The sequence below is a fragment of the Rhinatrema bivittatum genome, chromosome 4 (assembly GCF_901001135.1).
Source record: "Rhinatrema bivittatum chromosome 4, aRhiBiv1.1, whole genome shotgun sequence".
Taxonomy (NCBI): domain Eukaryota; kingdom Metazoa; phylum Chordata; class Amphibia; order Gymnophiona; family Rhinatrematidae; genus Rhinatrema; species Rhinatrema bivittatum.
Window position 1 is genome coordinate 191,838,222 of NC_042618.1, and position 12,478 is coordinate 191,850,699.

At 41.5% G+C, this 12,478-nt stretch overlaps 1 protein-coding gene across 10 annotated transcripts in view; it reads right to left on the bottom strand.

Moving 5' to 3' along the window:
* The window catches only part of NISCH (nischarin), a 191,488-nt gene that overhangs the window by 120,679 nt on the left and 58,331 nt on the right, over positions 1-12,478 (bottom strand). For all 10 annotated transcript variants that reach the window (XR_003856393.1, XM_029599458.1, XM_029599457.1 and 7 more), the window contains exon 8: positions 9,442-9,537. Coding sequence is in view for 9 of the 10 variants with exons in the window: in XM_029599458.1 (XP_029455318.1) it covers positions 9,442-9,537 (96 nt within the window). In the remaining variant the exon portion in view is untranslated. The remainder of the gene's footprint in view (positions 1-9,441; positions 9,538-12,478) is intronic.

Consider the following 12,478-nt stretch of genomic DNA (forward strand, 5'->3'; position numbering starts at 1 on the left):
GCTCAACCCAAGGGATGGCCCATGAAGGAACCTAATACCTCAGAGAGAGTCTTCCAAGAATCTTCTGTGGTCATTTTTTTGTTTTTTTTTTTTAAATCAAACTGCAGACTACAGGTTTGCACCTCTACCATCTGCTGGAGACAGAGAAATACTGAGGGACTGCAGGTGGCACTCTCTGTTATGTGGCAGTGCCTCAAAGTTTTTGTTCTCTGCCTCCATCTGCTGGTAGGGATGCATAAACCCCACTTGTCTAGACTGATCTGGGGTACGAACAGTGACTTTGAAAATTGCCCTCCAATGACTTTCTGCTGCCATTAGTTGGATGACAACTTTTTCCAGACTGCGGTTGAGTGGTTTTACTAAGTTTGTCAAACCAGGAGTTCACAGCAGCATGATGCAGACAATACATCAGGTGAAAAAAAAAGTTAGTAGTGATGTAATAGCAACAATGAAATTGGCATGTGCACAGAGATGCAAAAGATAACATGGTTACAATTTCCTTTCTGAAAAAGGTCACAACTATAATGAAAATACTATTAAGACATCCTGTTTAAACTGGAAATAAACAACCCAACAGGAAGTGAGGATAGGGTGAGAGCAGAGGTATTCTGATATTAAGGATCATCTTGGTACCCATCATAAGCAATTGAAAAGAGTTTATTACCACATGAATAATGACCAAATGTTTCTGCATTCCCACAAGGCAGGCACAATGAACCATAATGAACTATGGCTTCATTTCTATCGTTAAACCTTGGAAGTTTTCGTTTTCATTTATTTATTACTTATATACTGCACCAGTCAGACTGATACAGCTGCCCAAGGCACTTTACAACAAATTTTAAATACAAATTAAAACATTTAAAATAAATTAAAACCATTTAAAGCCATTTAATCATTAAAAAATAAACAAAAAAATAAACAAACTGACATTTCTCTCATCTCCTTATTTTACTTATTCTGCATAACTATTTTAATTAATCATTTGGAAAAAGCCAAGTTTTAACTTTCTTCCTGAACAGCAAATAACAGTTCTTTCCTCACACTGGAAGACTGTTGCTCTAGGGCAGGGCTTCCCAAACTTGTCCTGGGGACCCCACAGCCAGTCGGGTTTTCAGGATATCCACAATGAATATGCATGAGATACATTTGCATATACTGAGTCTCCATGGTATGCAAATGTATCTCATGCATATTCATTGTGGATATCCTAAAAACCCAACTGGCTGTGGGGTCCCCAGGATAGGTTTGGGAAGCCCTGCTCTAGGGAAATATAGGCCAAAGTGGCTTTTTAATTGCATTTTTCTGGAACTAAAAGACTCTGATGTATTAATACTTTGCTCCTATATCCTGCTACTCCTCACAACACAACTTGCTAGCTAAAGATTTAAAAAGGGTTGACAGGCCCAATACAGCTGCCTCTCTCTGCCTTTCCCCTCCCACAAGGCTTTTCTTTGCAATGCTGTGACCTGACCAATACTTGCAGGTTGGTGGCCCTCTACTACCCCGTGGTCTCCTCATTCCTCCTGCCAGTTCTCTAGAAATAAAATAGCAAGGCCTTGCTCTCCTAGGCTGCGGGCACTTAAAGGGGCACCCCCTCCAAACAAATAAGTATAAAAAAAAGGGGGCTGGCCAATACTACAATTATTGGGATGCCAAAACATGCAGGCCCCTTAAAGGAGCAGCGTCTAAGGCAGAGCTTTCCAAACTTTTCATGTTGGTGACACACTTTTTAGACAAACATAATTTCACGACACAGTAATTCAGTCTACTAGTAAACCAGAGGTTAAAGGTTAAACGAACAAAACATATTTCGACAATTTATGTATGTTTCCTTAAATATATACATAAATAAAATGTTTCACGACACAACCTATCTCATGAAAACCTTAAATTTATATTAAAAATATATATTCCAAGATTCATGTTATTGTTATAATTTATGAGAAACAATAATAAAACAAATTGTCTGTCCCCCACACACTCATCTCTCTCCTCCCCCCAGCACATGTCTGGCCCCCACACACTCATATCTCTCCCCCTCAAGCACATGTCTGTCCCCCCAGCACGTTTGCCCCCCACTCACTCATCTCTCTCTCCCCAGCACATGTCTGGCCCCCACACTCATGTACCTCGTCTTTTTGATTGTTGCCAGTTAAGTGCTTCACTCCCTTCCATGATCACCAGACACTGCTGCTTGCAGTCAGCACTCCTCATGGCCAGGCCTCATCGGCAGCAGCAGCCAATGCAAGGATGGCTGGGCTCGTTCCACCCACCAAGCCCCCCAAAAAAACGCGATTGACAGCAAAAATCACCCAATAATAAGCAACCCATAAACTGGAAAAAAAAGTGAATCTCTAGAAAAAAAAAGCCCAAACTCGCATCAGAGTTGACCGGGCTTGCGCGACACACCTGCACACTGCAGGCGACACACTAACGTGTCCCGACACACAGTTTGGAAAGCTCTGGTCTAAGGCATAGACCCATCAATGTAAGGGTTGCCCCTGCCCTAGTTCCTTAACCTCTTGAGGTGGCCTAACTAGTCTGACAGATTCATCCAGAGCTCCACTCTCCCCCTAGGGTCATTCCTAATTGTAACTGTGGATATATAAACTTCAAAACTGTTCGCCCATGAGGGTTCAACATGTAATTAGAATCTGTTAATATTTTGCAAACTTTTATCATAAAATATTTCTGACACAGCTGTGTCTTATGATTAGTAGTGTAGGGATACATAAGCGTAAGTTGCGGTCTGGATTCTGTTCTCTTCCTCCTTCCCTTTTTGAACAAGCAGTGCACAGAAATTAAAACGTATTTTATCTTGTATGTGTGATCCGATTAGCCCAGGAAACACATTCGTTTGTCTCAGAACAGAGATTTATTTTGGGCAACCAAAATGATAAAGGAGATGGAACAGCTCCTCTAAGAGGAAAGACTAAAGAGATTAGGACTGTTCAGCTTGGAGAAGAGAAGGCTGAGAGGGGGGGGGGGGATATGACAGAGGTTTTTAAAATCATGAGAGGTCTAGAACGGGTTATTTACTCTTTCGGATAATAGGACGACTAGGGGGCACTCCATGAAGTTAGCATGTGGCACATTTAAAACTAATTGGAGAAAGTTATTTTTCACTCAATGCACAATTAAACTCTGGAATTTGTTGCCAGGTGATGTGGTTAGTACAGTTAGAGTAACTGGGTTTAAAAAAGGACTGGATAAGTTCTTGGAGGAGAAGTCCATTACCTGCTATTAATTAAGTTGACTTAGAAAATACCCACTATTACTAGCAACAGTGACCTGGGATAGGCTTAGTTTTTGGGTACTTGCCAGGTTCTTATGGCCTGGGTTGGCCACTGTTGGAAACAGGATGCTGGGCTTGATGGACCCTTGGTCTGACCCAGTATGGCATGTTCTTATGTTCATTAGGTTACCAGAACAAACACTAACAAACTTAGCAATCGTAGGAACTTATAATGAATCCTTAAGCAAAGGATGCACTTATGGTCAATAGGTATGAACAAGTTAGCAGAAGCAAAACACATCCTCTTAGCTGAAACTTGCTGATAATTTATAAACAATTCTAACTTATAAGACCCCAGGCATGAATAGGAACTAAACCACAGTCTCACCACTTTGAAAATTCTTGGTCTTTTTGCTGAGTGAAGCTGGAGGTCCAGAATGTGGTCTGACACTGTGAAATAGGCTGTGGGTCGCTGCACCTGGAAGAAAGGCAGAGGACTCCCCTAGTTCCTTGAGCAGAACCAGGCAAGTTCAACTCTGGCTAAAGCAGCAGGGCTTGAGTCTCTCTTCCATACGATGCTTCAGGACACTGGATTTAGTCTAGTAGCTTGGTTGCCGGGCAGGGTGAGGAGTGATGACCTGGAGGTCTCGCTGGCATATGTAAATGGGATCTTAATAGAGTCCCAAGCACCTCTTCCCAACTGCTTTTAAGAGACAGCATATGCATATTCAGTAGCTTCATGGATATGAAAAAACGGGGACAGATTTCACATTCTGATTGTTTTTTTTCTTCACTTAAGACGGCTTAACCACCCCCGGAGGCGCCAACCTTCTGTCAGTGGCAGCTGACCTGGGAGTTGTGTAGGATCTGATAAGGGCTCCTCTCAGGATTGGAAGCTGGATGGTCAGGTACTTCTGAGCCTTGCTGAAGCTTAAAGTCCATCTTCTCTCAATACACACAGGAGGCTAGCATTGTCTTTTTCCTTTCTAATTGCTGAGAGAAGATTTCGTTCTTTAACAGAGGTTAGACAAAAAATGGCTTGGCACAGGAGATGAGTCAGTCACATACTGTAGCTTTATCAGAAGTACAGCAACTCTGTCTGTATTTCTGAAATACAGACCAGGGTCCAAATGTGAAGTAAGAGTTCATTTTGCTGTATGGACAGTGGTGAAGCTTATGGTTTTTATTCCTACAGTAGTAAGATTTTTGCCTCACCCAAAAAACCCCACACTCTTCATTGCAGATTCTGTCTTAAGATTATTACTGAGATATTTGTCCTAAAAATCTCTTCCCTGCAGACCACAATATAAACCAATTGTTATTTTCTGCAAAAATAATCTTCAGTTAATTACAGAGCAACAGGGATTTCCTCTGGAATGTGACAGATTTTCATATACATTGCCATTTCATATACACTGCCATTAGAGAGGATCTCCTTATCTGACCGCCAGTTCAAATGGTTGGTTAAAGTCATGCAACATTTTAAAAATTTGCTTAAAATGCATTCTTCTCCCAATATTTTATAAATTGTGCAGCTCCCACCACACACTTTATAAAATATTAGCATTAATTTCTGTGTATCCACTGATGTGAAAAGAGGTTTGAAAATCGGGCTCATAGTGAGGGCAATATTACACCCGTTTTGTATAACTTACATTGTTTTCCCATACATACAAGAATTCAATATAAAGTTCTCATGACCATTCATAAGATAATTCATAATTAACACAATATGGGTAAGATCTAATCTTCATCTTTACACTCCATAATGATGCCTTTGCTCAGCAAATCAGGGATTGCTTGCAGAACCAACTATTCAATAAGCTCATTTATGGGAGGTTCATAATAGAGCAATTTTAGTCGCAGATCCACTATTGTGGAACACCATTCCGAGCGAGCTCCAAATGTCTGATGACAAAAGTATTTAAAAAAAAATAAATTCTTAAAAACTTGGTTAGTCAAACAAGCTTTGAAGAAATAATTACCCAGATAATACATTTCAATAGAGACATTTCCAACTTAGGTAGTAACTGGGAGCATTAGCTAAAATATGTAAGAAACTGATGAAGTGTTCATTTTAAATCTGTAGTTAGTTTTTATTTTAAATTAGGTTTGTTATTATAAATGTGTATGTCTTAAGTATGAACCGCTTTGATTATTTAAAAGTGGTATAGAAAGGACTAAAAATAAATAAATACATAAACAAAACATTTTTTCAAAAGTAATCTATCCATGTAACCAGCTAATTATTTGAATAAAAGGACTATTGGAAAATGCAGGTAAAAGTTCCACAACGCACATATTTTTACCCCCGTTTTCAAGGTGAAATACTGAGGATGAGATTAGGCTCGGGAAGATAAACACAAGGAGTTTTGCATTTTCAAAACTACATGCATTGTTTTTTTCTGTAAAAAAGAATCTTCAAAAAAGGTGCAAACCTCTGTTGGTACTTTTTCCTTAGGCAATTTTCAAATGAATAATATGCATGCACTTTCTCTCTCATACAGCTTGCACAGCAGGCCACGGTGATAGTGTTGGACTGCTGCTCTCCCCTTCCTGTAGGTTTCAACTCCTCCTTCCACCTGAATCTCACTTTTTTTAATTCCTTTGAAGCCCAATCCATCTGCCTATTCACGCCACAACTCTCCAGGCAGCTGTCATTTATCAAGTCTCTGATAAGTTCCCCTCCTTCTTTCTCACTGACTGATTCCTGGCTTACTTTCTTCCTTGAACCATTTTCCCCTTCCCTTATTCTTGGTGACTTTAACCTCCATGTTGATAACCCCCTTTGATTTTTATGTCTCAAAACCTCCTCATTTGATCTCCAGCTCTGCTCTACCACCCCTATTCACAAGCATGCCAATTGCTTTGATCTAGTCCTTTCCTCCAACTGCTGTATCAAAGTTTTCCACTTCAGTTCTTTCTCTTTCAGACCATCATCTGATAACTTTCACACTAAACAACCCACCCCCACAACCTCATCCAACCACCAGGCTGTCAACCCATGTATTCCTTCTACTACTGTTTCATCTCTTCTTTCTTCCACTACATTGTCCGAGTCAGTTGATGAAGAAGTTTCCTCTTACAACACTATACTCTCCTCTGCTTTAGGCACTCTTGACCCTCTCCCCCTTAACCATCCTATAAGGCACACCAAACCCCAGCCTTGGCTCATCCTTAGAATTTGTTTTCTAGGTTCTTGTACCCACCCTGTAGAATGCCTCTGGCTAAAATCTCATGCCCATGCAGACTTCATACACTTCAAATTCATGCTGACCTACTTCCAGCCTGTTATTGCGCTCGCCAAGCAAGACTACTATGTCCATTTGACCAACTCTCTTACATCCAATCCTTGTCATCTCTTTGCTGCACTCAATTCCTTCCTCAAACTTCCTTCACCTCCTACCCACACTTCACTCTCTGTCCAGTCTGTGGCTGACTATTTCTATGATAAGATACACAAAATTAGTCTTGAGTTCTCAACCAGGTCACCGCTACCTCCCTCTCCCCTACTTCTTTCCGCTACCCTTTCCCTGGCCTCCACCATTCTCTCCTGTTTTTCTGAAGTCACAGTGGAGGAAACTGGCCATCTTCTCTCCTCCTCCAACTCACTACTTGCTTCTCTGAGCCCGTACCCATCCAGTTTCTCAGCTCTTTTTGCAGTGCAGTCATTGCCTCCATCTGTCATATCCTCAATCACTTTTCATTGTTACTGTTCCTGCTGCCTTCAAACATGTGGTGACCACACCATTCCTTAATAGACCTTGCCTGCCCTGCCAACTATCATCCCATCCCTCCTCTCTTTTGCTTCTAATCTACTTGAATATGCTGTTTACTGCCACTGTCTTTACTTTCTTTCATTTCAAGCCTTTCTTGATCCTCTCCAGTCTGGTTTTCACCATCTAAATTCCACAGAAACAGCCCTTGCCAGTTTCCAATGACCTATTTATGGCGAAAACCAAAGGTCTTTACTTGGCCCTTATCCTCCTTGACCTATCTGCTGCTTTTGACACTGTTGATCACCTCCTACTCCTTGATACTCTGATCTCACTTGGATTTCGGGACTCTGTCCTGTATTGGTTCTCTTCTTACCTCTCCCATCACACTTTTAGTGTTTCCTATAGCGGATCCTTCTCTACTGCCATCCCATTATCAACTGGTGGGCCTCAAGGTTCTGTTCTGGGCTCGCTCATCTTCTTTCTGTATACCTACTTCCCTTGGTGCTCCAATTTCCTCTCATAGCTTTCAATACCATCTTTATGCTTATGATTCCCAGATTTCTCTCTCTACACTAGAAATTGCATCAGAAATCCAGTCCCAGAGCTCAGCCTGGTTGTCGCCTGGATATCCCACCGTCACCTTAAGCTCAACATGACCAAGAAGACAGAGTTCCTTATCTTTCCCCCAAGCCCATTTTCGCTCTTCCTCCTCTCTCTATTTCTGTGGATAACACTGTGATCCTCTCTTCCCCTCAGACTGAAATCTTGGAAAGATCATCAACTCCTCTCTCTCTCCTCTGCTACATATAACTAAGACATTACTAAAGTGTCATTACTTTCTCTGTGAAATCACCAAAATCTGTCCCTTTCTTTCTGAACACACTACCACAGTGGATCCCAACCAAGAAGGAATGTAAGAAAGTACAACTGGGGAGAAAAAGGGCAGGCTGCTGCTACTTTTGATGAGTTGAGCTGCTGCCTCAGAACAGGAGAGCGATAATGGGGCCCTTGGAGACTTCATTCCACATTGCTGCAAACCAGGAGGAGTGACAGAAAAGAACCTTTGCAACCAATAGGTGCCTCAAATTGAACTGCTGCATGTCCAGCAGAAGTGGAGACGAGAGGGACAGATTGCAGCCTTAGAGTCATAAACCCCACTGCTGCAATTCATGAGGATGTGGGGAAGAAAGAGGACAACTGTGGCTGTCAGAACTTTGAGCAGCCACTACTGCTCACTGAGGAATGTAGAAACAAAAAAGAGATGATCATAGTGGTGAGAAGCATTTCCTGCTGCTGCCATATGCTCTACTACTGGCCTGAAAGAGTGAGACAAGAGGACAGCTGCACTAAACAAGTGAGTAGAATGAATGAGAGGAAGGAGGAAATAGGACTGGGGTTAATAGTATGAGAGGAAAGAGGGAAGAAGGAATGAAGAAAGAAAAGAAAGCTAAGGAGGGAGACCTGAATTCATGATTGGCTAGGATAAGGTGAATAAAAGTAGAGGACAGTCTTCTCCTCTACCGCCAATTCCTGACTTTGTGCTTTCCACCTAGTTATACCATATATTTGGAACTAGGGCTGGAAGTTTTGTCATAGATAGAAATGGGGTTTGCCACTTGGTCACAAGAGCAACTACACATGCTCAGAGAGGACCTCTGCCTCTTAAAAGAAAGCCCTGAAAACATATTCCATGATTCAGCATTGTCACCTCTTCATCAGTATGACTGCGGATATGCCACGACTTCAGAAAAAGTTGCACATAAGTTGAAAAAGGGCACAGATGGAAATCAACCTCAACACAAGGTGTTTCATAGGGACCTCCTGTAAAGAATTCCTGGAAAAAAAACAAACTTTAAAAGCCATAATTATAGCTAATGTGTTTACTCTAATCTGTCATGTATTATGGCATAAAAAAATAATGTTCACACTTCAAGTACTCTATGAAATATGACAGAGAGCAGAGTGTCCTTAATCACCCAAGACTATTACAGCAGGGCCCATAAATCCTAGTGTGCCCTATCACATTTTAAAATAGTCCAAAAATAAAAAGAGGAGAAGAAGAGTTGCCTTATGGCTAGGCTGCGAACTAGGGAAGTCAAGGATCAAATCCCCCTGACTTTGCCTCAGATACAAACGATTGCAAGCTCTTTGGGGTTAGGGAAATACCTACAATATCCAAATGTAATTCGCTTTGAAGTTTCACAAAAGGTGGAATATTTTCTTATGATAGAAAAGAGAATGTTCATTAAAAGCATTTTCACTGTTTGTATCTATAATTTTCATAAATAAGATCCAATATTTTTCAGTTAAACAACAAACGTTTTTGTGAGCACCTAGTCTGGAAGCAGCTCAGCGACTGTGAGTCATGCTGATTACTACATGGGCTTTGGAATGATATCAGCCATTTGGACGCAGTAAATTCCTGGCATATTTTATTATTTCTACTTAATGGTTCTGATAACAGTGTATAAAAGCCGCTTTTACCTTCATTTGCACTGCAGAAAATTGAACGCTCATTGTGGCTAAGGCAGGCTTTGAAGAAGTCAGTCCCTGGATGTATTTTGCTTCACACTGACTTATCTGTCAGAAAGGAAACTACACAATTAGTGCTATAATAATTAATTCCCACAGTACATTAATGCTTTCACATTAGAAACTTGAATCCTCTAAACTGGCAACTACACAGAAATTGATATTTAAAGGATTTATCCAGGTAACTTTTGGAGTTACGAAGCAAAAACCATGATTTGAACATTTCCCCGGCCTTCTCCCAGCTACATTCGGTCTTGGTAAATTTAGCTAGATTAAAAAAGGTAGTGCTGGAGGCATTCCTGAGGTGAGATTAAACTTTATCCAGCTAATTCTGGTCAGAAAAATTGTTGACCTAAAAAGTTAGCTACATTAAAAAAAAAAAAAAAAGTAACAGATCAAGGACCATTTCCCCACCCACGCAACCCCAGGATACAATAAAACGTAATGGCTGAATGGTGCTGATCCCCCACATTTCCAAACTTTAAAAAGTTGTTGCCAGATTTCTAGTCCCCCCTCCCCCCAGGAAAAGGAGAGACTCTTACCTCCTCTGACTGGGCTGAATACAAAGCTCTTAGTATTCATTTATTCACTTCACTTGGCTGAGTTCTGAATGGGGATTACTAGCTATTTGTAAATAGACCAATGGATGGTCTATTCACCTGAGCAATGAAATAAATAAATACTAAGTGCTGGTATGGCTGACAGCCCAGCTGGAGGCTGTAAGAGCCTCGCTCTCCTCCTCCCCGGTCCCTTCCCCCTCCACTGAGCTTGCTGGAAACTTCTGAGTATTTGGTAACACATTTTTTAAAAACAGATCAGTATTGTTTGGCCATATCATTTTATTTTATCTTGGATGGTGGGAAAGTGGTCACTTTCAGCCTGCTAAATTCTTTTTTTGTTTTTTATCTTGGGAATTGGGGGGGTGAGGGTAAGGCAGTGAGAGAGTAGGGGTTCTTGGCTCCTGCTATATATTATTTTTTTATCCGGAGGGGCAAATAAGAGAGAATGAAGATTGGGATGCCTTAGACCTGCTACTTTTATCTTTTGCCTGTGAGTAGCAAAGTTACCTGACTAAACTGCTGAAGAGGGAGGCGCTGGAGACTCCGGTGCATCTTCAGCAGTCGCTATCATTTTACAAAGAGCACATTTCAAGAAGCCTGGGTTCCGACCTATGGGCATGGGCCTAGGTTGAGGCCAAGGAGTTGGGACCAAGCCTCTGGGCCAGGCTCCAGAATTGGGCCTGAGCTTTGGTCTTGGTCTAGGCCGAGGCCTCGGCATTCGGACCAGGGTTTCAAGCCTGGGTCTTGCAAACGGCCTAGGCCTAGGATGCAGAAACCTACCGTGACCTAGGCCTAAGCAAGGCGGAAGCTTTGGCCTGGGCCTAGGCCTCGTCACCGGATCGTTCCCAGACCAGGTAAGTGGGGGCCAGGGAGGATCCTGGCCCTGGCAATTTTTCGGATGGGAGGGATGGGTGATGGGAGGCCCTGTTTTGTTTTGGGGAGGGGGTTTGTTTTTTGTTTTAGACAAAATACAAAAATAAACATTATAGGAAAAGAAATTTGTGGGGAAACCTTCCCCAAATCGTAACAAAAAACAAACATTTTTTTCCTTATTCCCATTCCTAGTATTCGTGAACATAATTCTCCCACACTGCATTCACTCCATTGGTTACCTATACAGTGACGAATACAATATAAGAAAGCTGTTGAAACAAACTTCTCAATAAAGCTATTTCTCTCTGGATCAGTTCAACCTTAAGGAACCTTTTTGTACTCTAGTTAAAATCTCCTGGATATTCCATCTCCCAACTCAGCACATCTTTCTTTGACTCAAGAAAGGGCTTTTTCCATATCCGGGCTGGTTTTATGGAACTCTCTTCCTCCTCTCTAGTGCAGCACAAAAGACCCTGAAGAGTTTTAAAAAAGCTCCAAAAACATTCTTATTTAAGGCAGCCTTTCCAGCAACAACCTAGCTCCTACAACTATTACTGCATTTCTATAGCTCCTAGCTTCACTGTAGTTAGCATCCAGCTTCACAATGTGCTTAATGCAGTCATGAGCTATTATAAAGCAGCATATACATGTTATTGTTGGTCTCATAATTATATAAAATTGTTTTATTTTATATATGTTTTTATTTATCCCGACCTAAACTTCGGAGGGAATGGGCAAAGGAAAATTGGTTCCTAAATAATAATTTTCATTCTTCTAGTACCAACTAATCAGTCCAGACTCCTGGGTTTTGCCTCTCTTCCAGCAGATGGAGACAGAGAACGTTTCATAGGCATTGCCTCTTAACCCCGTGTGCCTCCTGCAGCTCTTCAGTATCACTCAGTACCCAAGCATAAAATATTTAACAAAACTTCTCAATAAATCAACTCTATAATATTCCCCAGAATGAGCAAAGGAAAGAAGAAAATTCCTAATTTAGAATTATAACCAAAGTTGTAATCTTTCCTGAAAAACACCACTGCGAAACCTGTGCCATTCTTCAGAAATCTTCTGAAGCATTATAATAAACAGATTGCACGGACTCTCCAAAAACTCCTCTCCATTCTGGACTTATCTGTGGTACCACAGGAATGAAAATTATCAGGTAAGAACCAATTTTTCTTTCCCTGTACGTACCCGGATCAGTCAAGACTCCTGGAATGCACCAAAGCTTCCCTAACCGGGGTGGGACTGTGAGAGTCCAACTCAAAGAAAACTTTCACCAAAACTGCCGACATCCAGGGCCTGGATGTCCAATCGGTAGTGTCCAGCAAAGGTATGTAAAGACTTCCAAGTAGCTGCCCTGCAAATCTCTTGCAGCGACACTAGTTGGTATTCTGCCCAGGAGGCCACCTGGGAACAGGTAGAATGAGCCCTCGATCCCTCTGAGACAGGACGACCGTGACAGATATATGCAGAACTAATAGCCCCCTTCAACCAAAGCGCACTCGTGGCCTTTGATGCTTTCTGACCTTTTTTGCACTTCACCTTTTTGTAGG